Source organism: Epinephelus lanceolatus, chromosome 1, assembly GCF_041903045.1.
Source record: "Epinephelus lanceolatus isolate andai-2023 chromosome 1, ASM4190304v1, whole genome shotgun sequence".
NCBI classification, from domain to species: Eukaryota; Metazoa; Chordata; class Actinopteri; order Perciformes; family Serranidae; genus Epinephelus; species Epinephelus lanceolatus.
The window spans coordinates 34,938,402-34,964,702 of NC_135734.1; the positions used below are offsets into that span (position 1 = coordinate 34,938,402).

Consider the following 26,301-nt stretch of genomic DNA (forward strand, 5'->3'; position numbering starts at 1 on the left):
ATTAATTAACATGATTACTTGAGTCGCGTCAATGTGCCAAATTAAGTCATACAGGCTAATTTTCATCTGCAATCCCTGGCAGGTTGATGGTATATGTGTATATTGTGACTGCCATTGTCTTTCACACACATGATTTTAGGGTACATGGTAGCCTAAAATCATGCTGGGTTCACTTCAGAAAAATGTCTGATTTAATTGTTTGGTTTGTTTGGGTCCCATTTTTAATAAATGAATTAAGTAGGCTACTCATTTAAAACACTTTCCCACAAAAAACAGTAACTAAAATGCAACTTCCTACAACCATGCTTGTCATTAAACCTTAAAAACATGCCACATAGTTTACCTTGCAAGATTGAAAGTTCTGGGACCAGTGATTTTTTTTTTAATCTTTGCTCTGCCCATCCTGGTAATATTTGGAGCAACAATTCCAATATTATGTTTGGTGTTAGACTGCTTATATTGAGAGAGTCCAAGATGTAAAACCTTATTTGTCTCATTTTACCTGACTTAACCCTGTCAAATAGGAATACTACCACAACAGATGACAACAACACCAGTACAACACCGTATAAACGGGTAATAAAGTCACTATTTATAACCACAAACACACCAACACTTATGTTTTATAATGTCGCTGAGCAGTTTACTTGTTAAGTCATTAAAACAGCGTGCTGAAACTCTTTACGTGCCCATATGAAATTCCTTAAGAGGAGAAACTCAAGTCACACTAAACAAAGAAATCCAACCAACATCCAGGAGGCGGGACGTCACAGTCCCTGCCCCCCTTTTCCCACAAACTGGTCTCTCATTGGTCAGCGCCCAGAGCTCCTCGTCGCCTATTGGCTAGCTTGGCTGTCTGTGAGAACGGTGCTTGGCCGCTAACTGTTCCGCTGCGTCGGGATCAGAAGACGCAAATCAAGTGAAACAAATCTCCTGACAGGAGAAAAGTTCATGCTGGAGTTTTCAAAGACCTCAGAGGGCCTCATGAAGGTAAGAAGACCCGCAGAAATCGTTTTGGTGTCGGCGGTGTGAAGTCAGAGAGCATTATCTGCTGTGTTTCACCGTGTTTCAGCTACTTTTGGTCCAAAGAAAAGAAGAAAAAAGATGTAACGTTACGTTAGCAGAATTGTGAAGGCTACAGGCCGAACCGTTTGGACTGCATCTTCTCAACATTAAATGTCACGAAGACGTGTTAAGTTAATGCCAGAATACATTAAAATGTCTCCTTAAGAAACCTTTTCAGCGAAGAAAGGCGTCAGTGATGTGTCATCTCCTTCAGTCAGCCTGCTGCTGATGACTGTTTGATCTTCATCACAGTGCTGAGTGAATTCATTTACAGTGGCTCTGCTCGTTAAATAACTATACTCAGCACTGTCAACACTCTTGTTCAATTTATTTGTTTTTAATGCTTTTGCTAAAGACTAGGATGCATTAAAAACCAGTAGGCAACAAGCTGAATGAGTAACTAAGTGGCCTACAAGAAAAATTAGGTTGGCTATCAAATCCAATTTACTGTAGTGTCCAGACATGCAGCATCTGGTCAGCCATCCTGATTACCAGAACACGGAAACTGAGCAGACCTCTCAGGCTCAGCTTCCCCTTACTTGACCCTCATTTTGTGGGCCAAAGTCTGTGACACGGACTCATGCACACACAAGAGGATGTGACTGAGAAAGTTTCTCAAAGGTTCAGAGACGAGGCAGTTTGTGACACTGTAAGTGTATAAGATTGTGCTGGATTATAATCTAACATTGTGCACATTATTATCATAGGCATAGATTTGGAGGGTGTAAGGCACGGAGGGGACATGATTTAGAACATGTTTTATTCTTTTTTTTACTCTGACAAAAGACATTCAGTTTTAAATTAGAAACACTTAAATCCATCGATGAATTTAAGGTTATCATAAAGAATGTGGTGACAGAGACGTGCTTGTTTTTCTCAAGAGATCACCATGTTTAAATAGTGGTTGTTTTATTGTGGATTTTTTTGTATTTGTTGCATTTTAAGTGTGTTCTGATTGGCTGCTACCTTGGCCAGGTCTCTCTTGTAAAAGATATTTTCAACTTCCTGGTTAAATAAAATAAAAAAATACCATAAACTGTTGCAGAAACAGTACAAATTAGTGCTAGGGTTGCAACAGGTGATATTTTCACTGTACGATAACTGTTTCAGAAAATGTTATGATTTCATGGTATAGGGTATTACACAATTACAGCATTGTTATTATCAGTTCAGGGTTCCCACGTTCATGTAAAACCTGGCAAAGTCATGGAATTAGTGAAAATAGTTAAAAGTTTTGGGAAAGGTCATAGTATTTTGTTTTGTGTAATGAAGTTTTTACAGTAATCTTTTGTGGATAATCCTCCTCTTAATGTAATCTAATGGCAAATTTATTTCCTGTAGCTGTCGAGGTAACGTAGCTCTGATGTGCTTCGATGTGTGTTTTGTTATCATCACGTAAGTTTCCTAATTTTCTCCCAGCAATCCATCTCTCCCTTTATGTATGCCAGCTTGCGGAAATTATGTTTGATAAAGTTTAAATCTGATATGTTTGAAACATGCAGGGCAAGTTGTGTAATATTTTCTTTAAAAATGAAGGGTCCTTCCATAACTAAAGTCATGGAAAAGTTTGGAAATTTCATCCCTGGAAATGTGTGGGAACCTTGTCAGTCACAGTGACTTGTATAGGACTGAAAACAGTAGTTTTTTTTGTTGTTGAAAAATGCCTTATTATTCATGAAACCATTTAAAAAAAAAATGGAAGTTATGTGTAAAAGTCTGACAGGCAGTGGAGGAGGAAAGGAGATGTGTGCATGCAGAGGAGACCGTCTGTCAGGTTGCCTTTTTTTTCCCTAAAACTCTAGATGAGCAAATGTACATGTTATAATAGCTTTCAATTTTCACAGCACGGTATAGGGTTTCACAATATACCCCTGCAACTCTAATGGATGCATTAAAAAAATCTCCAGGATGCCGGAAACTATGTGTTTGACGCTCAAAATTTCCTGGCAGAGGACCCCCAAACCCCATTTCATGTGTCCTCCATGATATTGAAATGAATCGTGCACCCTTGATTTTTAGTATAACTTTCGATTCAATTTGAGCAGTTGATTTAGAAACTGTCCTCAGAAGTAGATAAGTATTTTTTTAACGGACTTTGATATGACTTGAGAGTGAAGGAGATTCATTTTCCACTTACACTGCACACATAAAGAGTCTTAAGCAGCTCCTCACAAACCAAGGGCCTTTTTGTACCACAGCAAAGCACATGTTTTTGCAGCAGAAGCTGCTATGTGTTTTTAATGAGTTTACAGTGTTGCAGACGAGGCCCATGGCTGACCGGGCTTAAAACAAACAGGGATAAAAAGGATTACGGACACAAGGCTTTCGTCATCGGAAGTGGAGCTACCGTGTGGGAATATTTGTGTTTCCCATGCTGTCGCTTAGTGTTTGTATACCCTCATGATTACCAACTCTAACTCTGGGGGATTACGTGAAATAATATAAAAATGATGAGGATCTAAACAAGCATGATGACACATGTACGCTCCCTGCGGGGCCAGACATTTCTCACAACAGAGGGCACACTCTTCGCACAGTGATTACAGCGGCCTGTGAAATTAGCGAGCGAGCCTGTAAAAGCAAAACCAAGGGAGGTGTGTATGCTGTAGTTTAATTAGCATTTTACCCCTGTGGTTAAGCCGCAGACCATGAGTGCTGGTGGAGGCAGCACTCAAACACTGTGTGCCTTCTTTGTGAGAGGACGCTGCTGTAGGGATTAGGCTGTAGGTGCAGTTCACCAGGGTTGTGGCTCATTCCTCTTCTCAGTTCTGCATACTGCTCCACAGAAGCATCACAGTAAATGCTGCAAATATGCTCACTGCTGTTCACATTTCTCAGATGTTACGAAAGATGCCTGGGAAATATAGTAGCTACCAGCCCTGATATGAAAGGCTGGTGGCTCCTGTCTCTCATTATGCAACCAGTGCTCCAGGAGATCAGCCCACCCCCCTCTGGATGACTTCATGATGTGGAAAGTTGTGGTGACCACAGAGAGCTCAGAGCAGAGCCCGGGCTTGTTGAATGAATGCTAGTTCAGGTGTGGATCGCTGTCTAGTAAACAGCAGTGAGTGACATTTTTGTCCAGCTACATTTCAGAAGGAATACTTGTGTGATTCGTGCTTGAGTAGACTTCTGTTATTAAGTAGTCAGCCAGGGCAGCGTACATCTATCCTACATGATGATCTGAAAAGGACGCTTAGTGTAATAACATCAACAGCTTTGATCTCATTTCAAAGAGGGGCCCGCATACGTTCTCCTGGCCACAGTGCGGTTGGATGTTTGAGGTGTGGACACCGCAGGGCTTGTCAGCAGAACCAACACAGCTGTGAGATTAGAGTGCAGAGACACTACAAAGGGACCACATCACTTTTCCAACACAAAATAACCAACTGTCACGAGACCCATTATGAATGGGCATGCAGTGGGAAAAACAAGACAACGTGGTTTGATATTATTTCCAACATTGAACTTAGAAGTTATGCGCACGTTGTCAGCTGGTCAGCTTTAAGTATTGAAGACAGATGATTGAACAGCTTGGATGCTGGAAGCTGACTGTTTGATATGTGATCCATCTGTGCCCGATGAACATGTCAGCTCATATTGTTGCCATGTTTGTGTAACCCCATCCAGCTGAAATATGATTTTGTTGTTTAAATTACCTGGTACTTGTATTTTTTATGCATTATCCTTATTTTTTTTTAGCTATACCACACACCTTGACTACTCAAAGCATCATCAATTCCTTAGGGTGCTTTCAGACCTAGAGTTGTCTTGCTTTGGTCTGAATCAGGGACTCATTTTGTTCCAAAGTTGCATAATTGCCTAGAGTTGGTTCGTGTTCTCACGGCAGCATTTACAAGCGGACCAGATAAAATACCTTGTGTGAGAAAGCTGCTCTTGATTGGTCAGAATTTCCATGCGGGAAAAATCCAGGAAGTAACCAAAATGTGAAAGAAGAGTACACTTGCAAGATAAATGTGACACTTTCTAATGTCACAATGGAGGGACAACTACACAGGTTGATTTTAGCGCTGCTCATCGTGGACTATATTGCTGTCGTTGTTCATTTTAGTCAAACCATACAGTTTGAAAACGAGGCGCGGCTCCAACTAGAAAACAATGTTTTGATGCATTGGATGTGCTGAATGTGCATATTAAGGCAGTACAGGAGGAGGTGCACATTAATAATCCTCCAGGACTGTAACATGCTCATGTTTACCCCAAACAATGTGTCATGTGACTGCAGTTGGTTCAGATTGAGGTCGGAACACGTTCTCACCACAAAAGAGTTCGTTTGTAACCGGACTGAGACCACCTCTTCAAGAAGGTCTCGGTCTGGTTGTTGTGGTGCGCACCGGAGTGCGATTGCTGTGTTCACACCTGCCCAAACAAACCACGCTTAGGGGGCAAACGAACCAAACAGGAGAGGTGTGAAAGGCACCCTTAGATGGTATACTGACTTGTAATAGGGAGAATGGCACCCCAGACCCCTGTTCTTTCGCTATGTAACTTTGGTGAGTGGGTAGGATCTCCCAGGAGAAGAGCATAACGCGTCATGACACTATGGTACACACCACCAGCTAGCTAAAGAAGCTAGTCCAGTGTTATCTTTTTTATTACAACCTATAGTCCGCCTGTAAACTTGCAGTTGATCAAAAAGGCAGTTGATCAAAAAACTGTTGTAAAAATTCAAACCTGATACACTCTTAGCAATGCAGGAATTATACTATGTAACTGAGCAAACTAATGCAGGGTTGCAAACGGTTTATACTGTCCTGACGTCAGCTGTTAAGATCATGTATCATGGCTAACGCAAAAACTCCAACAGTGCGACAGCAGAGCGTGCACCCCTGCCAGTGTCATTTAGGAAAGATTGCCAAATAGGCCATTACCTTATCGGTGTCATCCCTTATCCTTTACCTGTGAGACGGATCACTGCAGCTTATGTCAGCACAGTATAAACACTTTGCAACCTGCAGGAACACTTTGTATTTACGACAATGGCGCACCATTCTGAAACTGTAAGGGCGCCAAAATGCAAAAATAACAGTGCATTATGTTGCTTTAATGCAATGCACCTGTGAAGTACAACTAAAATAAGCTGTCAAGTTGGAGAAAAATGTTGCCACATACTTGGTGCACCGGTTCTGTGCTGCAGAATTAGCCCCTCCCAAGATAATAACCACATATCCACACAAAGCTCATAAATCAGTGGGCTGGATCAGATAGATGAGATGTCTGTCTGGGTGTCTGATTTGTGGAATTTGAAAAACACAGGGCTTTGTTTCAAGATGGAATGAAATACCTGAGAAGTTATTGTGGGAAAACAGTTTTTATAGTTTAGTATATAGTCTCAGTGTTTCTGTCTGATTCAAGATTAAGTAGCATCTCATGTACATTTGCATTTTAAGAAATATAATCCAAATTCTTCTCTTTCATTTTTTTCCCTCACAGTCCAAGCTGAATATGGAGAGTTTGACCAAGCCAGAGTTGCTGATGCTTTTCAGCATCCTGGAGGGAGAGCTGGAGGCCAGAGACCTGGTCATCGATGCCCTAAAGGTACCTATTAATGAAGCTGGTGAATTTATTCTAACGTTTGAGTGATTCTCTGCAAAAAAAGAAAGAAAAAGAAAACACTCACCCCATCCAGGCCTGAAAAGTTCACAGCAGGGAAAAACGTATCAAAGTATCAGAGGAAACCTCTCAAACCACTGCGGTAGCACTCTGCCACAACATTTCAACATGTTCTTTTTGTAGTTTGCACTGAGAGCTTCTCATGTTGGCCACTCATGGGAAACAAAGCAGAGGTAGTCATGCTGTATATGACAGAAAAATGGTGGAGAGCAGAGGAAGAATTGATACTGCAGTATCACAGTTACATTTCAAGCCTACAGGAGGTGTGCCTGCAGAAACCTACATTGGTTGGTTATGGCTGCCTGTAATGTATCACAGTCATGCATTAGGTTTTGCTGTTATTGGACCTTATGTACATAAAGATCTGGCAACAAAACGAGGGGAAAAATCTGCCCAAACAGTTAAGATTTAATCTTGAGTAACCCTGTTGATGGCAGTCATTCCCTTTGAAAAAAAATCTGTGTATGGAAACAACAGAGCTATGTGTCTATGAAGCTAATACTCCTCTTGATCTGTCCTATTTGCTCGCGGCAAACTAGCGTCTGTGCCTCTGCAGAATGGGGTCTTTTGGGGCATTGTCTTAGAAGTCATGCCTTTCCTAAGTTGAAATGAGCAGACACATCCCAGTGAGCTTGACATAAAGTCAGTTGGATGTAGACACAGTGTAGAGTACACACATAGTTTGACACAGAGCAGCGAGTTCCAACCTCAGGATGTCTTACTTTGGCAGGGTTAATGCTGCATTTCAATTAAAGGATTGCCAGTCTATTTTCCCACAGCGTGTCCTTTGCTGCGCTGCGCTCCAAAGGCCCACATACCCAAGCTTTCAGTGACTATTTGGATAGGCTTAAGGACGTTTTGTCATTTATTTAAACAGTTGTAAACAAACTTCAGTAATGCCGTGTCACCCTGACGCTGTTTAAAACCACAAACCTAAGATATGTGAATAAGCAACTTAATGATGGAGCATTTCTGACGAGATGTCTCACTATTAATATTTGAGCTTTACGGCTGTTCTGCTGCAGGAAAGCTGTTCACTTTCCTGGTGTAAAATGCACCATTGAAAGAACAATCCAAAGAGGCAGCCAGGGAAATAGAGAGCAGTCGTCTCAGAGAGCCTACTGCCGAATGTTCATGTGTTGTGTCTAGACCACATTCCTACATCTCTCCTGGGATCTGGCCATCTAAGGCAAGGAGAGTTACAGCACGCTGGGTGCCTGATGACTCAATGTGAGCGAGAGTAGGAGTGAACAAATAAACATTGGCCTTAACTGGAGCTTGAGGGGAATATGGCTGTGCTTCTTTCATGGCTCCACCGGCACAAACTGTTAACCCATTCAGGTCTGGGACGGGATCAATGCTGCATTGTTGACTCTTACAGAGCTTTAATTAAAGGCATAATCACTGACCTGTAGGAAATTAACTGCAGGGAGTAAGTGAGGTAAACTGATCTCCTCTCTGCAGCACAGCATACATGTTTATCCTTTCTGCTGTTCTGCTGTTAAGGAATTGTTAAGGAATCTCTGGTCTCGCCCTCACATGAAAGCAGATTATCAGTAAAACATCACAGCATAATTCTTTTGGGTTTAGCCTGCTAGCAGCGTGGTCCGTGCATGGCAGTGTTTGTCTGTTGGTCCACAACTTTGGTCCTGACTGAAAAATCTTAACAACTATTGGATCGATTGCCATGATCTTTTGTAACGACATTCAATTTCCCCAAAGGAAGTTTCCGCTTATCCAGTGAGGCATCTCAGCAGCCACTGGATGGATTGTACAAACAATCATTGTCCCCCGAATAGGGATGTTAGTTTAGGTTAATTTAGCTTTTTATAGCTCAGCACCGATTAATCAGTAACTAAATGGTAAATTTTAAAAAATTTAAAAAGCAAAATTGAGTGAAATACAAGAGGCCTTTAATTTGTTTCGGAGCTCCGTTGACTCAGTGAGCTAAAGTGCCACATTTCAAAGAACTCTCCATTTAGAGGTGGTGAAACTGTAAAGTTTTGTGTTGTAAAAGTCTTGCCTTTTATTTTCTGTTGGCTTTGCTGGCAGACCGGCTAGCTGCATTAGCATGCGGAAATAAAGTGCCTGCTGCCCATCCTCTGGTCTCTACTGTTGAGCTAACGATAGCCTGGGCTGCTCTTTACTGTGCAAAGGTCGGGTCAGGTGGGAGCTAGCTAGCAGTGCTGCTCATTCATGATTACCACTGGTAAGGGCATCCTGGTGGTGGGACAACATTGCGACAGAAACATGGTAGCCACCATCCGGTCTCCTGCCAGGTAGCCCCATTGAGTAAGCAGCTTCATTTTGAGTTGTGAAACCTCTATAGCATGGTTAACTGTGTTAGTATCACTAGCTGTGCTGACACTGCTAACAGCACTAACAAAGCTAACATAGTTAAGAATGCAGCTCAAACTTTAGCCACTCCTCCATACCAGTGCAACCCTGGGGGATGACCTGAGGGTGGGCACAATGTTTCCATAGCAATGCAGTGGAGTAATGCTGGGACAGTGTTATCAGTGGTGATCATCAAATGAGCGGCACTGCGGGCTAGTGCCCACCTGAGGTGCACAGCGACAAGGCTAGCTAACCAGTAGAGACCTGAGGGTGGGTAGTAGGCACTATGTTTCTGCATGTTAAAGGGATAGTGCACCCAAAAATGAAAATTCAGCCATTATCTACTCACCCTCATGCCGAGGGAGGCTCAGGTTAGGGCTGCACAGTATATGCGGTAGACGGTAGAAAGGATATAAATTTGGCCCACGGTAGAGATTTGTGCTCTACCGTCCTATCGTCGATGACGTCATCGCACCTGCCTCAGTGTGAAAATGGCTGCGAGCACAGAGACAGCGGAGCTAGAGGAGCTGGTTCACGTCCGTGATTTAGCGTAGCATGTGCAACTTGTGTTGCTGGAGAACTTGTGAGTGAGTGAGTTAATGTTTTATGAACAGCCACGGACTTCTCAGACTCTTTTAGCGACTTACCGCTCAGAGGGAACTCATTCAGTGTCTCCTCTGGCAGCAGCACAGCGTCTCTCCCTCTCCTCTCTCGCCGTGCGCACACGGGAGTTGGTTTTCGGCAAGAGAGTTTGTCATAAACCTTTGGTAATGTAAACCTATGTGATGCTAGGGGCTCCACAAAAAACTCCATATGTGAATGTGTGATAGTTGTGGTATCATAGCAGCCTGTCACAGGTTACAGCATGATGATTAGAGGAGAAATGGCAGAGCATAAATGTCCAGGTGGAAAAAACACAACTCAGTCATTTAGGATTTTGCTAAAAGAAGGAAATTACCTTTTGATATAGATCCCAGGGGACATTTTGCACCATAGAGTACTGGGTTTTAATTTTGAGTTTTGAGATCTGCATTCTGCACAATAAATGCTCTAAAAATACATTATATCTTTGCTTTTGTTGTTGTTGTTTTTTTTTATCAATTTAGCTTTGCTAAGGGACTACAAAACCCATTCAGAAACACTTCTATTGTAACTGTTACACTTAAATTTATACTGCGATATATACCATTACCGTGAAGGGATTCGATTTATACCGTGATATGAATTTTAGGTCATTCCGCCCAGCCCTAGCTCAGGTGAAGTTTTAGAGTCCTCACATCCCTTGCGGAGATCCAAGGGGAGAGGAGGTAGCAACACAACTCCACCGAATGGAGGCTGACGGAGCCCCAGATTCAAATGTCCAAAAACACATAATTGAAACCACAAAATATCTCCATACCGAGGCTAAAAACAGAGTTCAAGTGACATTTTTCCAAACAACTTTTTATGTCAGGGCTTCAGGACACTTGGATCACTACAGACGAGCGGTATGGAGGTATTTTGTGTGAGGGCACACCGGGTGGTGTGCAGATAACATTTTCGGCATTTAAAGTTGACATCCCTGCCTCAGAGGATGAATCCCAATAACTGGTGATCCCCTGACTTTAACTCTAGGGTCACCTCAGGGTTCATATTTGTGGTATTGTGTGAAAAAATGGATTGCCACAAAGTTCGATTCAAATATTCAAGTTCCCCTCAGAATTAATTGCAATAACTTCTTGTGATTCCTTGACATTCATCTAGTGTCATCATCAAAATTTTCATCTGTCCAATAACCAAATACCTTTCAAACTAATGACATTTCCGTCAGCCTGGTTTGCATAAAGCTGGCTAAACATCAACATGTTAACATTTTGCTTAAAGTACTGCTGTGCCTTAGTACAGGTTCACAGAGCTGCTAGCGTGGCTTTGGACTGAGTCTTGTTCCAATGATGAAATTACACGTGGGTCAACAGTAGAGAAGTAGGTCCAGTCATGTAGCTCATGTCAGTCTTAACTGACGTGTCCTTGCTACACTCAGTGTCATGTGAGAAGGCTTAACCACAAATCACCATGGTAATAACACCACTGCTCAGCTCTTTGCTTTTTTTATCCCTTTGATCATCTGGTTACTGCTACTTGCAGGTTTTCATGTCTAGTCTCAATTTTCAGAGCTTAAACAAAATGAAAGATTCTCATCAGTGATTTTCTACAGGATGTAGTGCAAGTACAGGATGTGAAGTTAATGATGCAGTATTTCTACGGTCCTCTATATTTAATTATGCAGAACTATCAATGGCATTCTAGCTATCCGCTGGATTTTTCCCTGTGTGACTCACTTCTGCAGCTGCTCACGCTGTGGCTTTCAAAAGGAAGTTAGACTCTGGCAATGCTCGTATTTGGCACACAAAGCCCTGCAGTGATCCAGTAGTCCCTTTGCTTTGGGAAAGGAGTATGAGTCTTTACTTTAGGTTCAAAGGGGACTCAAATATGGAAATGAGCCTTTTAATTAACTGTTGAGTTCACATGGTGTGATTGACTCGAGCTTCCAAATGGACGCACTTAAAACAGGTTTACCGTGTGTGCTCTTTGATAATGGTTCAGCACTGGAACAGGGAAAATGGCTTTGTTTGTAGCTTTGAGATGCATAAACTGATACAATTCAGTGTCACTTACTGTAGCATCCACAACCATGTGCTTAGGATGGATAGTATTGTTCAGATATCCATTTCCTTTCCATTTACATGCATGAGCATTTCAGGGTATTTAGCAATCTGCCTAAGCAGCTTTGAAATATATAGGACTCTAGGGGAAGAAGTTCATATATCACCTTCCCTCTGTATTATACAGACTCTTGTCGCCAACATTGCACAACTGAAAGAGTCCAGGCATGTGTCAGCAAAAGATAAGCTGGATTGGAACCAGCGCAGCCATGACACAAAGACTAACCGAGCAAAAGCACACAGGTTGCCAGCAACTGTAGCCAACAGACAAAAGCATGAATAATGGAGGTAGACTGTGATGCATAGCAGCCATGCACTGAATGGTTATTGTTCATGTACAGTATGATGTAATGACTAAGCTCCGGTAGATCTGGGTGTTAAGTGTTAAGTAATGTTAGAAATGTGTTTCTTGTAATCCCTCTTTTCACTTCCTCCACTCTCTGCAGCAGCGGAGGATTGATGCAGAGGAAAACAGCCTCCCTTTGTGTTGTGGAAGTCTGTCTGTGCATTGAAGGGCTGGGGAGGGAGCTGAGGGAGACACAGAGTCTGTGTTTATGACTGAACTTTTGTGTAATAGGGTTCCTGTGAATTGGAAAAAAAGGCCGATTATCCAGTTATGAAAATGTGCGCAGACTGAATAAGTACAAAATAACAAGGACAACACTTAACTCTCACAAAAATCTCCATTAGATGTGTTTTCTTTGTGCGTTTCAAAGTGTTTCCCTCTGGCATCAGCAGCGGCTTACATGCAACTGCAGCAATGAAAGTCAGACGGAGTATATATCCTTAAGCAAAGTAGGTGTCAAGACTGGAAACCTGATCTAAGCAAATTTAATCTTCGACCGTAAAATGACGCATCAGAGCAGACAGTCATTGATGGGAACAAGGATGGGCTGTCAGCCAACACTGTCGACAGATTTCTCTTTGAAGATTCCTCTTCAAAACTAGATATCTACCTTTTTATTAGACCCAAAAAATGAGGGACAGTGTAAAATCTGGCTCAAGGTATTTCATTTTTTGTGTTAGTGTTTATATAAATCACAAGTATGCATTCAAGAAATAACATTGGCAGACAGCTGCCATGTTTTTTATGAGTCAATCAGATGTGAAACCTGTTTTGTATTTATAGGCTTGGATGATGTCAAGGTATTGTGGTATACCAGGGTATTTGGAAATCCCGAAGGTATAATTTTCAATACTGTCAAAAATACAGACACTTCTCTTTCTATTAAACGGATAGGGCGATATGGTATTGAGGCGATGTACTGTAGTGCACAGCATGCTCCACCAGAGGTCAGTCTCTACTGGTGGAACAGGCAGCTGAGCTGAGAAAGATGCCGATTGCAAGTGGTGGGGATAACGTTACAGGACTTGTAAAAAGAAATATGCCTCTGCCCCTCAGTATTTTTGGTATATCATCTTCATTAGGCCCATCAAAGTGTTGGTATCCACCACAGCAGCAAGTTTTACCAGGTCTTTCAGCAAGAATCTGTGGAATAAGGGCATTTATCTGAGACCCTGTGTCTTCATATGAGGCTATCACATTTTGGGTTTGCTTGACCTTATACTTCGTTCTACTTAATTTAGACCTGTTGTCCTCATTTGTGGACACTTTTATGTGCCACCTAGTGATAGTAAGAGCACAATACACTAATCTATGTCAAAACAAGATGGCAGCCATCTCTACAAAGTCGGTCTGGCAACAAATTTGACCGTTTTTGCAACAGGAATGCTAAGACATTGTTAATTAGGAAGTTCTCGTTTGAAGACATTGGGACTTTATTGCCGTCTCATTTGAGGACATTGGGACTTGATTATGGTTAACAATGTTAAGTTGTTGTTTTTTTTATACTCACTGGGTACGACTGATCCCATATAGCTAGGAGAATTTAAAAATGCATACCAAACAAAAGTTTGGGTTTCAGGAGGATATTCATTAATCTATGTGCCACAAGTATTCAATCTCAGCAAGACTTGTCTAAGTAGGGTAATTGCATATTTGATAGACAGCATTGTAGGCTAGACTCATACAGGCTACAATGACTTTAGCTGCTCAGCCTTTATGTTTTTTGTGTAGTTACACAAATACTGTCGTATAGCATTTACCTCAGTGAAATGTCAGGAAGGTATGAAAAAATAGATAGTGCCCAGCCAACTGTATAAATATAGTGTGGACAAGGACTATATGCCACACTTACAACATATTCTGCGTGGCATGCAAGACTTTCGTTAAGGTGCTTTGTGGTCATTGGGCTTTAGATAGCGCCCACATTCAAGAGGCATTTTTTAATTCTCCTGGGCACCCTGTGTTTTCCTGTTTCACCCGTCCATGCTGTTTGATCTGCCTTCATACAGTCCTCAGCGGACTGGATCAAATAACAGCAGCAAAGCCTCACAGCCTTGCCCTCCTCTCTTTGTGCCAGATGAACTAATATTGTTGAAGATGACAATCACAAAGCCTGTGATCCGTTGTGGTAAATGGCTTTAACTTCTCTGTCTGTAGCCGTCCATCGTCACTCCTTGTATTTTTCCAACTGAGCTAACTAACTCCAGTTGCTCAACATAAATCTGTCTTTTCTTTTATTTGTAGATGAGGAATGCACAGATTCAGTTTCTTTACAGTGTCTTTACAAAGTTTCTATTTTTGACGGAGTTGAAGTGTGTTGCAAAGAGCAGATTGAGTTCTCTTGCCTACAGGCACTATATGTGAAATATAGATTCAATGCAATAATGAGGAATGACATATTTTATATAATTTAAACACGGCCACAAATCTTTGATCCATGTGATTCATTTAATGGTTTGATCCATTCATAACTGGACTTGTAATGGTATTAACTTTGTTTGTAGGCTACCACACAACAAAGCAGTTAGTAGGCTAACAACAGTAAACACAACTATAATATGCCAAGAAAGAAGCTATTTAACTACGTAGCCTGCTTAATTACTTAGGGTAGAATCACAATTATTAAGGAAAAATGACAAACTAAATTGATTAGGCAAAATGCTTTGCTTCTGAAATGTTCTCAGTGTGGTATGACGCTGTACAGCAGATGGAACAAAACTGGGTGGCAGCTGGAATATGGTGCAGTGTCACCCGTTGGAATTGTCCCTCCTGGCTCCCTTACACTCAAGATGGCGGCAAGATAACAAAAACAGTTGCCTTATTTGTCTCATATCAGGCCTAACTTTAGTCGATCATAACATATCAGTTATGGAATTAATCTGCAGATTATCTGGTTCAAAATGAGATCAAACTTTTTTATGGCTGTCAGGTTTTTGAGGCGAGACGAAGGGCAAAATGTGGCCTGCAACTTACAGTAAAAGCAGATTTATACTTGTGCGTCGGCTCTATGCAGAGCCTAGGCTGTAGCCTACGCACATGGCCTGAGCAGTTGTGAGCATTTATACTTGTGCGGTGGTGTCTGTGTCACTCTGCAGTTACACCTCCAAAACACTAGTCGGCAGTAGAGTTTCTGTGAAGTGCTGTAAAGTTTAGTTGATTCAAAACACACATTAAACATGACTTAATAGCGACAATGTCAAACACAAGTACACAGATCGGCTTTACTATAACTCACAGGATTCACAAACAAAACACTTGTCACACATTTTCCCCACAGATACAACATGCTAATATTTTTAGCACAAGCCTATGGCATTGTACATTGTATAAATTAGCCTATCAGCTAGTGGACCTGTCCTTTGCCCCAATGAAGCCAGGGACAACAGCAACATTTAACAAAGGTAACATTACAAAATCCAGCTCTGTTACAACTCACAAGGTTCAAGGCTTGTTGTTTTTAGCCAAGTTATTTTCTTGAAAAACTGCCCCTTCTACGGGCCGATTAAGATAAGTGAGGAGTCAGCGGTTAATGACGGTATAAAATTGTTCTTTTCACTATTGTGAATCACTGCAACCATGAGAGATCATTAAGCTTACAGTAATTAATGTGCACATAAAATATGAGGTTGATTGGTCCAGTAGTTTGCAAGATTAGCAGCTGAAAGATGGATACACACACGACCAAATGTCTCTTTCTCTCTTCAGGCTTACACCTGACTGAGATAATAAGGCCCACACTGTAAGGTATACAGATTTTTGGAGAGAGAAAGATAAACATCAGATCAGTACTCAGCACTGGCTGATACCATAAGCTGAGGTATCAAAACTGGTGATGGATTAAAAAAAAAAAAAGCTGGCTCGGTGCATCCCTGGTTAAAACAGTCTTAGTTCTAGGCCAATAAAGTGCCATTTGGGGGTGGTCATGTTATATCTCTGTGCTCAGCTTTAACAGCTTCACACACAGTCAGCAGTTTAATGCTCCGTAAGACGAGTGAATCGGCTGAATATTGCTCTGCAGGCCCATCCACACTCTTGACTACGCTTTAAACTTCTCAAGTAATCTTGGTATCAGCCATCAGGAGCTCTGTCCTCACCCTGCCAGAGAGGATACTGTTCTCTCTAATCTTTTGATCCTCTTTTGTTGAAACCTCACAAAGACACATTGCCAGTTCCGCTGTAGCCCTCCTCCTCCTCCTCCTCCTCCTCTCTCCCTCTCTCACTTCAGCCCTTTTACACGGCAGGCCTAAAGGCATCTGCTGAACCTGAAATGTCTTGCTGCTATTATCCCTCCTTTGTCATGAGTTAAACAGAGAACAGGTCTGCCTTGGCCAAGGCCCAGTCCAGAGCAGCTGTCCTGCTAAAGATAGACAGACACACACCATCTGTTGCTCCTTCCTCCTGCTAGCACTCTTTCTCATGTATTTTTGTGCATTTCCTCTTCCTCTCTTCCCCTTCCTTTATCTACACATTTACCACTAAAGTATTTGAGATGCTGATCGTGGTGTGTCATTCAATTTCCTGTTCAAATGACAGTTTATCGGCAGCATTTTATCTTTTTTTTTTTTTTTTGACTGAATGATTTTTCCTTTTTAAATTAACTGCAGCTGGGGTTAAAGTTGATAGAAACTATGTTTTGTTTGGTTTGTCTGTCTATTGGCTTGTCTGTTTGTCAGCAGAATTACGGAGAAACTAGCTCATTATCATGAAACATAGTGGAAGGGTTATGCTGGGTCAAGAGAGAACTCATTAAGTTTTGGAGCGGATCTGAATCACGGGGCAGATACACACATCATTTTTCTCTTCTAACATTGTGAGATATGGCATCCGACCTTGACAGAGGTCTATGCTCTTCGAGTGGCCTCCTAGTTTACTAATTCATTAATGCTATTCATTTTGCAATTCAAAGCAGAAGGTAGATTGGAGAAAAAGGTCTATAGTTGTGTTAGCATCTCTGAGGCTTCCTAAAAACAAGGTGCTTTGGGCCAAATTCTAATGTCAGCCGCCCACCACTAGTGGGGGCTATAGAGCCATCAGACGGTACTTTGATCAAGAAAATGAAACAAGGTAGCATATAGGCTGTGTCAGAAAAAAACTGGCATACAATCACTTGACTGGAGCAACGCGCAACCACATTCAGCTCAAGCATTTGGATGTTAACCTGCTCAGAACGACGGCTGCTGCTGCTGCTAGCTGTGCTTCTCAGACCAATTTCACATGATTAACCTGGAGATGCTGTGATCCTGCCCGGTCTGAGAAGATAATGTAGCTCATCACGACAATGACCTCGCAAGATATGCTTCCACTTAACTTTGTTGAAGGTAAAGGCTTCAGGAAGTTAATGCAATATGTTGAGTCTGATTACACCGTGCAGAGACCTTTTTTTAACTAGTCGATGAGTCTTAATTAAAATTTCCGTTTAGTGGACACAGAAATTGGTCACTAGGGACATCCATAGATGGGACTGTGGTTAGTTTTGCAGGTATTTGGTGAAATTTTTTTTTTACACCAAAAGGTATTAAAATGAATCCTGACGGGAACATGAATGTTTGTCCCAAATGTCATGGAAATACATCGAATGGTTGTGGAGATATTTCATTTAAAACCATAAAATCATTAGGATTAATCCTCTGGGGAACACGACTGTCTGTAACATATTTTATGGCAATGCAACAAATAGTTGTCAAGATATTTCAGTGTGGACCAAAGTCGACCGACATTGTCATCTGAAGCTATGCCGCTAAAAATGTCTCTTAGACATTGTATATAAAGGAGTTGGCATCCAGTAACAGCTGAGACTCAAGACGAGGCTGAGATGCCAGAACAGTGATCCAAGAGAAGATTCACACACTAAAGCCAACTTACAATCCTTCTGTAAAGAAAGATATTTATGCAAAAGCATAAACAAGCCAAGCAGTTTCACTCATGAACATTTCCTACCACATAACCTGTAGATTACAGACATACTGTTAACTACTGAAATCATCGCTTTCCATCTCACTCTTCTCTTCTTCTCATCTCTTCAGGCCCAACGTAAAGAGCTGTTTATCCAGGAGCGCTACGGCAGGTACAACCTCAGCGACCCCTTCCTGGCCTTGCAGAGAGACAGCGAGGCTGTCGGGGACCAGAACAAGGACCCGGGCTGTTCCTCCTCCACCTCCAACCCTCTGGTGGTTCTCAAACTGGTGGTGAGCCACTGCAGGAGGATGCAGGAGAAGATGCTGGCCCAGCTGGCTGCTGCGGAGAGCCGGCACAGAAGGGTGGGTGTGTGGTTCATGGTTAGGGGAGGCAGAAATTAGCTGGTTCCTCATGTTTAAAAAATCAATTGGGAAACATGAAAGATAAAATGGGGCCTCAGTGGTGTAAAATATTTAGATGAACATGAAAGGAGAATGCAATTAGTAAAATGCAGTGAGGATTTTCTTCCTTACAGTACACAAAATATAAAAACTGCAGGCAACAAAAGCTTTAAATATACAAAACTAATGTGATTAAATCATCCCTCTTCATTTAAACCTTTGTTTCAGGGACAGCAGAATAACTCATTAAAAGCAGCATTGTTTTCAGCGTGAACTTCCCAAGAGGCACACACGCATTGAAAGTACTCCACATCTGCAGGCTAACAGACACGAACAAAGAAAAATGAAATACCTGCACACTGATGTCACGTTTACAGTTTCTCTCTCGTTTCATGTGAGCTTCAGGTTAGAGCGTGAAACAGTAATATTTATAGACAGTGATGTAACATGACACGTCACTGTCTCCTGATTTCATTATGAGCTAAAGATGTATGCAAGGACAACATGCCCACTCTGTGTGATCACAAACTTCCTGTAATTTTACATGAAACACATCAGTAACAAGCTGCAGATTTTTAACTGTGTTTGCTGCAGAAATGAGTATCTGAATACACACGCCACAAAACAAAACATTTGTTTTGCAGAGAAGAAAATGAGACAGAGGGTAAACCTCACAGTTTGAAGTGTATTAAGAAGTCTAATATGAGGAAATGTCATTTAGTCCTTTTATTGTTTTGATTTATATTTAAATGACTGTTGCAACTAACGATCCCCATTGCATCTTTTGGATCTGTACAAACACAAAACACTCCATCAACTTAGGCTCTGTAAAACCACAGAGCAAAGGCTATACTTTTCTCTGCAGGCGGGCTGAACATGGTACTCATTTAGATGAGCTAAACTATGTAGCTCTTTAGCTTGACTGCCATCAGCATTTTTCCTTACAATGTAGTAATCATATTGCTTCAAAATAACTGCTATTGGCTGTAATATCAAGCAGACCAAACTTGTGTGAGATCATGTCATTCCTGACTCTTTGTCTCCCTGCTGTGTTTGCTTCAGGTCATTGCAGATCTGGAGGAAGAGAGGAGGAGGCATGCTGAGGACACAGCCGAGGGAGATGATGTCACCTACATCCTGGAGAAGGAGAGGGAGCGCTTACAACAACAGGTGCCCTCTAATTAATAGTGACATTGACCGCATTACAAATATTTGTCCAGAATGTACTCTATTAGCCAAATAGGAGTCAGTAGCTGTGTTTCTATTAGGGCTGCCTCTGACTAGGAATGTTCCTAGTCAAGCAAAAGTTGTCAATAAGGGCCGTTAGACGACTACTCACCTGCATGTTTACGATATTAATGTAATAATTAAATGATATATTTTGGGTGGGGCAACACAATGGTTTGAGTTGAAGGTGTGAGAAAGAATAGTATCAGTAACATTGTTAACACTGTGCTACATTACAGAGAAATACCAAACCGTACTAATGAACCTTCATTAATATAGGCCTATATTTTATCTACAAGTGCACGTCACACACTGAGCGAGCCGCCTGTTAATGACGCTGTCGGCAAAGCAGTAATGATTGTGCTAAGTGGCTAATGGGCATGTAGCTACTGACATGTTTCAGATGATACGTCATGTTTGTAGTCGACCAATGAAGATGAGTTTACATATCACCTTGGGTTCGTCCTTCACCTTCTCAAAATGATCCCACACTTTGGATTTCCTGCCCGACATGTTATTAACTAACCTGTGGAATAACCGCAGGTACCAGCCCTGGAAATTTATGTGACTCCATCCACACTGTCTGCACAAAGTTTACTACCTCTGAAAAGTTTATTTACTGCATATCTTGGCTTTGTGTTTGTAGCTGGAGTTTGAGCGGAGCCAGGTCCGGCGGTTGGAAAAAGAACAGCGGCGGATTACTGACCAGCTTGAAGAGGAACGGGCTCAGCACAAGCAGCTGTCCTGCGCTTTGGCCAAAGAGTGCAAGTGGGCGAGTGCCAGAGCTCTGGAGGAGGGTCACCGGCTGACCGAGCTGAGCCGCAAACTTGACAAAGTATTTACATTTATTTACATTTGCAATCCAAGTTAGGCAGTTTTCTTCTTTTGTTAGGAATGTTAGGCCGGGTTATATTTTGCACTCTGGGTGAACAGACTTTTTCTCCTGCAGGAGGCGGCGTCTTGCCAGGCCCTGAGAAATGAGCTGGAGGATGAGAGGAGGAGAGCCCTGAGGATGGAGGCGAGGGTGGAGGAGCAGCTGGCTGAGTTTGACACAGAGCGAGAGCAGCTCCGCTCACGTTTGAAGAAAGAGGAAGCTCACTGCTGTCAGCTACAACAACAGGTGTGAACACTCAAACATATTCATCATGCAGGTGGCGGCAGATTGCACACTTTGCATTCAATAACTACCTCTTCCATCTAATCTAGATGCAAGGGAAGAAAATTGGCTGGTGTCGTACAGCCTAATTTCAGCTTGAAATGACTCTTTTTCCTCATTTTATGTTCAGGTAGAGGAGCTGAAGAGGAAGCTGGAGGAGAGGAATATGATGAGAGACGCTGGGGAGGCAGTCACAGCTCCAGTGGAGGCAGGAGGAAAGGAGTGGGCCACGAAAGTCTCCCCAGGAAAGACATCAGTAGACACTATCACAGTCGAGGACATTGAGGAGGACAGACACCAGCAACCTGAGCAGCCAAAAGTCAACGGTCACCACTGTCCCATGGAGACTAACGGGCACCACGGTCCAAACAGCGCACTCTCAGAGAACATCTGCATACAGAACGGGATTGAAAACCCTCCACTTCATCAAACATCATTTCCCTCCTCTCCATGCGCCTCGCCAGTCCTTGCCAAACGCCCACCAGGCAGCCCGAGCCCTGGCAGCTACCAGTCTCCCTACCAGGCTGGCATCAACCAGCGCTTCCACGCTGCTCGTCACAAGTTTCAAGGCACCATCGAATCAGAGCCTCAATCCCAGGCAGCGCAGCCCGCCCTGCCCGTCTCGCCAAAGGACGTCTCACCTGTGACCAGCAGCCCCCCTCCAGAAACCAGCCCAGTCAAGCAGATGGCTCGGAGCACAGTCACTCAAGTCCTGTCTCGCTTCACCACCGTCCAGCAGAGCGCCACATCCAAGCTCACGGCGCCCAACAATTCACCCTTCGGCACAGACTACCGCAGCCTGGCAGCGCCCTTGTCGCCGATCATCGGAAGGGCCGCGGGGGCGCTCCCACAGGGGATCAGATCGCCCACCATCGCCAGAGCAGACAGGGGCAACCCTCCACCCATCCCTCCTAAGAAGCCTGGTCTGGCTCAGGCTCCTCCCTCCCCTGCAGCGGTGCCCAGGTCTGCCAGCCACTTCTCTGACAGCCCGCTCTCAGGCAGCTGCGGCCTCACCTCCAGCCAGGAGGGAGTCAAAGAACTGGACATGGTGGTTTCTTCTAATTAACCAGGTCATCAATAAATGAGTCAGCTGCTGCTCCGCTTGTGACACGATGGTTTCATCACATCTCATAGCTGAAATATTGTTTTGTACATGACAGGATTTATATGCTATGCTTATTGAACAGAGGTCCCTTCAAACACTGTTATATTTATTAGATGTTTTATGCGCTGAGGCACTATTGTAGGTCGTGGTCAAAGAGCTGGTACAATGAAGAGTTACAGCAGATTTTAGTTTCACATGTGCCGATGCTGTATGTTGGGCACATCGTACTGTTACAGTATCTTAAGTATCTTTTATGGTGTCATATTTCCAAAGAATATAAATCAGAGGTATTATTTTTCACTTTAGTATGTTGCTTGTTATTATAAATACTGTAATCTTCACACCAAGTGTTATAAGTAGTCCTCGGACCAATCTTATTTTAAAATGTCTCATTTCAGTGTGCACTCATACGCAGCTGTCGTTTTTATATAAAATAAGAGTGTATAGTTCATTTTATAAATGTTCCATAGTTATTGATGTCTGATAGTTTCACACAACAGATAATCTAATCATCAGTGTTGTCCTGAGCTTTGTTCATGTATTACTTTAAATGTTACAGTTATGATATTCGTATAGGCTCAGATTATACGCAGGCACCATTGTACGATATCTTGTTTAATATAAGTGAATCTGATGACTGTCATGCCTTTGTCATTTATAAGAAATCATTATAAAACACACAAGTATTTTATAGTCGACTGTGGCTTTGATTTATATCATAAGAAAACATGTTGGTTTATCTCTTTGTTTATCAGATGCTTCACAGTACTGTAAATGCTGGAAAGTGACAGATAAAATAAATTAATCCAAAAGATTGTCATGTATTCATCTTCTTATTTATACTCTGGTGTAGGTACTGTATTAATGCTGACAGCAGTCTAATGAGAGAAAGCTGCTCACAGTCTACGACTTGGAAAGAGTTAGTGTTAAGTATGCAACTAACAGATACTTTATTATCAGTTAATCTGTCAATTATTTTCATGACTGATTAATCATCCGGTCTGTAAACAGTCAGAAAATCTTAAAAAATGTCTTTTAATTTGTCACAGCTGGAGGTGATGATTCACGTGGCTTGTTTTATTCAAACAAATGCACAAAACCCAAAGATATCTGGTTGATTATCACGTGTCCAAAAACAAGTTTGAATTTGCAATAGCTTCGACCACGTACACATATGCATCCCTCCATTACAATGCCACCTTTTAGCCATTTGGCATAAACAAACACATACATGCACAAACACTTTCCCCTTGCAAAATTTCAGCCACCCAGGGCGACAACTGTGACCACCAAAGGATGGGGAAACATTGTAGACTGACAACAAATGACCAGCAGCGGCTAAAAAACACTACATCTTCACATTTGAGAGGCTGGAACCAGGGGCAAGTTGCACAAAACACCTTAAGTTAAGATTTTCCTTGAAGTCCTAGTTAAGGTTTCCTCAAAATAAAATCGGTTGCACAAAACACCCCTTAGTCTTCTCCTTAAGGTTTCCTTAAAATGTTCACTTAAGTATTTTTGGTTTTCTCCTTGTCCTGGTCTTATACTTGAGGAATCCCTAGACAGCTGAACAGAAGACCTTAGCAACCAAAGCAAGGTGAAAAAAAAAAATCTTAAAGGTACCTCTGACTCACTCTGAAACACTGAAACATCCCAAGAAGTGTTCTGTGACCAGGAGAGCACTTAATGGATTCATCTGTGATGCATTTTAGTTTGTAAACTAAAAAAATTATACTGCTTAATCTTTCATTTTTGTTTCTTTTCATGTGTGATTATTATGTCATGATGTACAGTACAGGCCAAAAGTTTGGACACACCTTCTCATTCAATGCGTTTTCTTTATTTTCATGACTATTTACATTGTAGATTCTCACTGAAGGCATCAAAACTATGAATGAACACATGTGGAGTTATGTACTTAACAAAAAAAGGTGAAATAACTGAAAACATGTTTTATATTCTAGTTTCTTCAAAATAGCCACCCTTTGCTCTGATTACTGCTTTGCACACTCTTGGCATTCTCTCCATGAGCTTCAAGAGGTAGTCACCTGAAATGGTTTCCACTTCACAGGTGTGCCTTATCAGGGTTAATTAGTGGAATTTCTTGCTTTATCAATGGGGTTGGGACCATCAGTTGTGTTGTGCAGAAGTCAGGTTAATACACAGCCGACAGCCCTATTGGACAACTGTTAAAATTCATATTATGGCAAGAACCAATCAGCTAACTAAAGAAAAACGAGTGGCCATCATTACTTTAAGAAATGAAGGTCAGTCAGTCCGGAAAATTGCAAAAACTTTAAATGTGTCCCCAAGTGGAGTCGCAAAAACCATCAAGCGCTACAACGAAACTGGCACACATGAGGACCGACCCAGGAAAGGAAGACCAAGAGTCACCTCTGCTTCTGAGGATAAGTTCATCCGAGTCACCAGCCTCAGAAATGGCAAGTTAACAGCAGCTCAGATCAGAGACCAGATGAATGCCACACAGAGTTCTAGCAGCAGACCCATCTCTAGAACAACTGTTAAGAGGAGACTGCGCCAATCAGGCCTTCATGGTCAAATAGCTGCTAGGAAACCACTGCTAAGGAGAGGCAACAAGCAGAAGAGATTTGTTTGGGCCAAGAAACACAAGGAATGGACATTAGACCAGTGGAAATCTGTGCTTTGGTCTGATGAGTCCAAATTTGAGATCTTTGGTTCCAACCGCCGTGTCTTTGTGAGACGCAGAAAAGGTGAACGGATGGATTCCACATGCCTGGTTCCCACTGTGAAGCATGGAGGAGGAGGTGTGATGGTGTGGGGGTGTTTTGCTGGTGACACTGTTGGGGATTTATTCAAAATTGAAGGCACACTGAACCAGCATGGCTACCACAGCATCCTGCAGCGACATGCCATCCCATCCGGTTTGCTGGACGATCATTTGTTTTTCAACAGGACAATGACCCCAAACACACTCCAGGCTGTGTAAGGGCTATTTGACCAAGAAGGAGAGTGATGGAGTGCTGCGGCAGATGACCTGGCCTCCACAGTCACCGGACCTGAACCCAATCGAGATGGTTTGGGGTGAGCTGGACTGCAGAGTGAAGGCAAAGGGGCCAACAAGTGCTAAACACCTCTGGGAACTCCTTCAAGACTGTTGGAAAACCATTTCAGGTGACTACCTCTTGAAGCTCATGGAGAGAATGCCAAGAGTGTGCAAAGCAGTAATCAGAGCAAAGGGTGGCTATTTTGAAGAAACTAGAATATAAAACATGTTTTCAGTTATTTCACCTTTTTTTGTTAAGTACATAACTCCACATGTGTTCATTCATAGTTTTGATGCCTTCAGTGAGAATCTACAATGTAAATAGTCATGAAAATAAAGAAAACGCATTGAATGAGAAGGTGTGTCCAAACTTTTGGCCTGTACTGTACGTGTGACTATCGTTAAGACTCTCTGGTGACAGTGTCAGAGAGGAGGATGCTGTCTAACATACGTGTCATCTTGGACAATGCCTCCCGCCCACTCCACCATGTGCTGCTCAAACACAGGAGCACATTCAGTGACAGACTCCTTCCCCCAGGATGCACCACAGAGCACCACAGGAAGTCATTCCTGCCTGTGGCCAGAAATCTGTACAACTCCTCCCTCAGAGTGTCAGCCGCTTTGAGTCACAGGCATCTGGATTTCATTCACCCTCTGCATTTATAATTCATAATTATCTATAGGGTGCAATAATTAACACGACTTTATCATGCACATAACTGTACATATTTCTTAGGTTTACTTTTATTCTATTTACTGTGTACATATTGTAGTTAAACTTCACACTCACAGCCTCAGCACAGCAACGATATATATTTTATTTCTAATATTTTAATATCCTAAGGACTAGTGTTAAACACTGTAGCATAAGGCATAATTTCATTTTATTGCTTTATATTTACAAACTTCTATTTCATACTCTTATTCCTTCTTAGTATAATTCTCTATTCTTTACATCAGAGTGACTGTAACGAATCACAATGTCCCCTCGGGATCAATAAAATATTTCTGATTCTGATTCTGAACAGAGGAGGCATCTCCATAAGTCATTTTGACTTCTAACCTCTGTCTTTTCTATACACATGTGCAAATAAATAAACTAAAATCCTGCAGTACAGATATATAGTTTTTATTGTACTGCCAACTAATGTCCTCTAGAGGTCAGTATTTGATAAGTAGCTTCCAGCAGGCTGAGAAATACAAATATACCTGAATTATTTCTCCTCAGATATTTTATATCTACAACTGTGTCTCATACAATAAACAGGTCGCATATAATAATTTTTAAAAATATTTTTAAATGGTAACAACAGTTATTAAAATTGCTAAAATACATTTCAGTATTGCTCAAAATGTATTGAGTTAGTTGTATTGGTGGCTTTATTCTACATCCTCTGGAGGCAAAGGT

The 26,301-nt window shown here is 42.0% G+C and overlaps 1 protein-coding gene across 1 annotated transcript; it reads left to right on the forward strand.

The window, feature by feature from the left end:
- Nucleotides 1-868: 868 nt before the first annotated feature.
- LOC117256419 (CTTNBP2 N-terminal-like protein) lies at nucleotides 869-22,680 on the forward strand. Its single transcript, XM_033625831.2, has 7 exons — nucleotides 869-990; nucleotides 6,520-6,624; nucleotides 18,108-18,341; nucleotides 19,443-19,550; nucleotides 20,254-20,442; nucleotides 20,557-20,727; nucleotides 20,894-22,680. The coding sequence occupies exons 1-7, from the start codon at nucleotides 952-954 to the stop codon at nucleotides 21,827-21,829; spliced, it is 1,782 nt and encodes a 593-aa protein (XP_033481722.1). The 5' UTR covers nucleotides 869-951; the 3' UTR covers nucleotides 21,830-22,680.
- The last annotated feature ends 3,621 nt before the right edge of the window (nucleotides 22,681-26,301 follow it).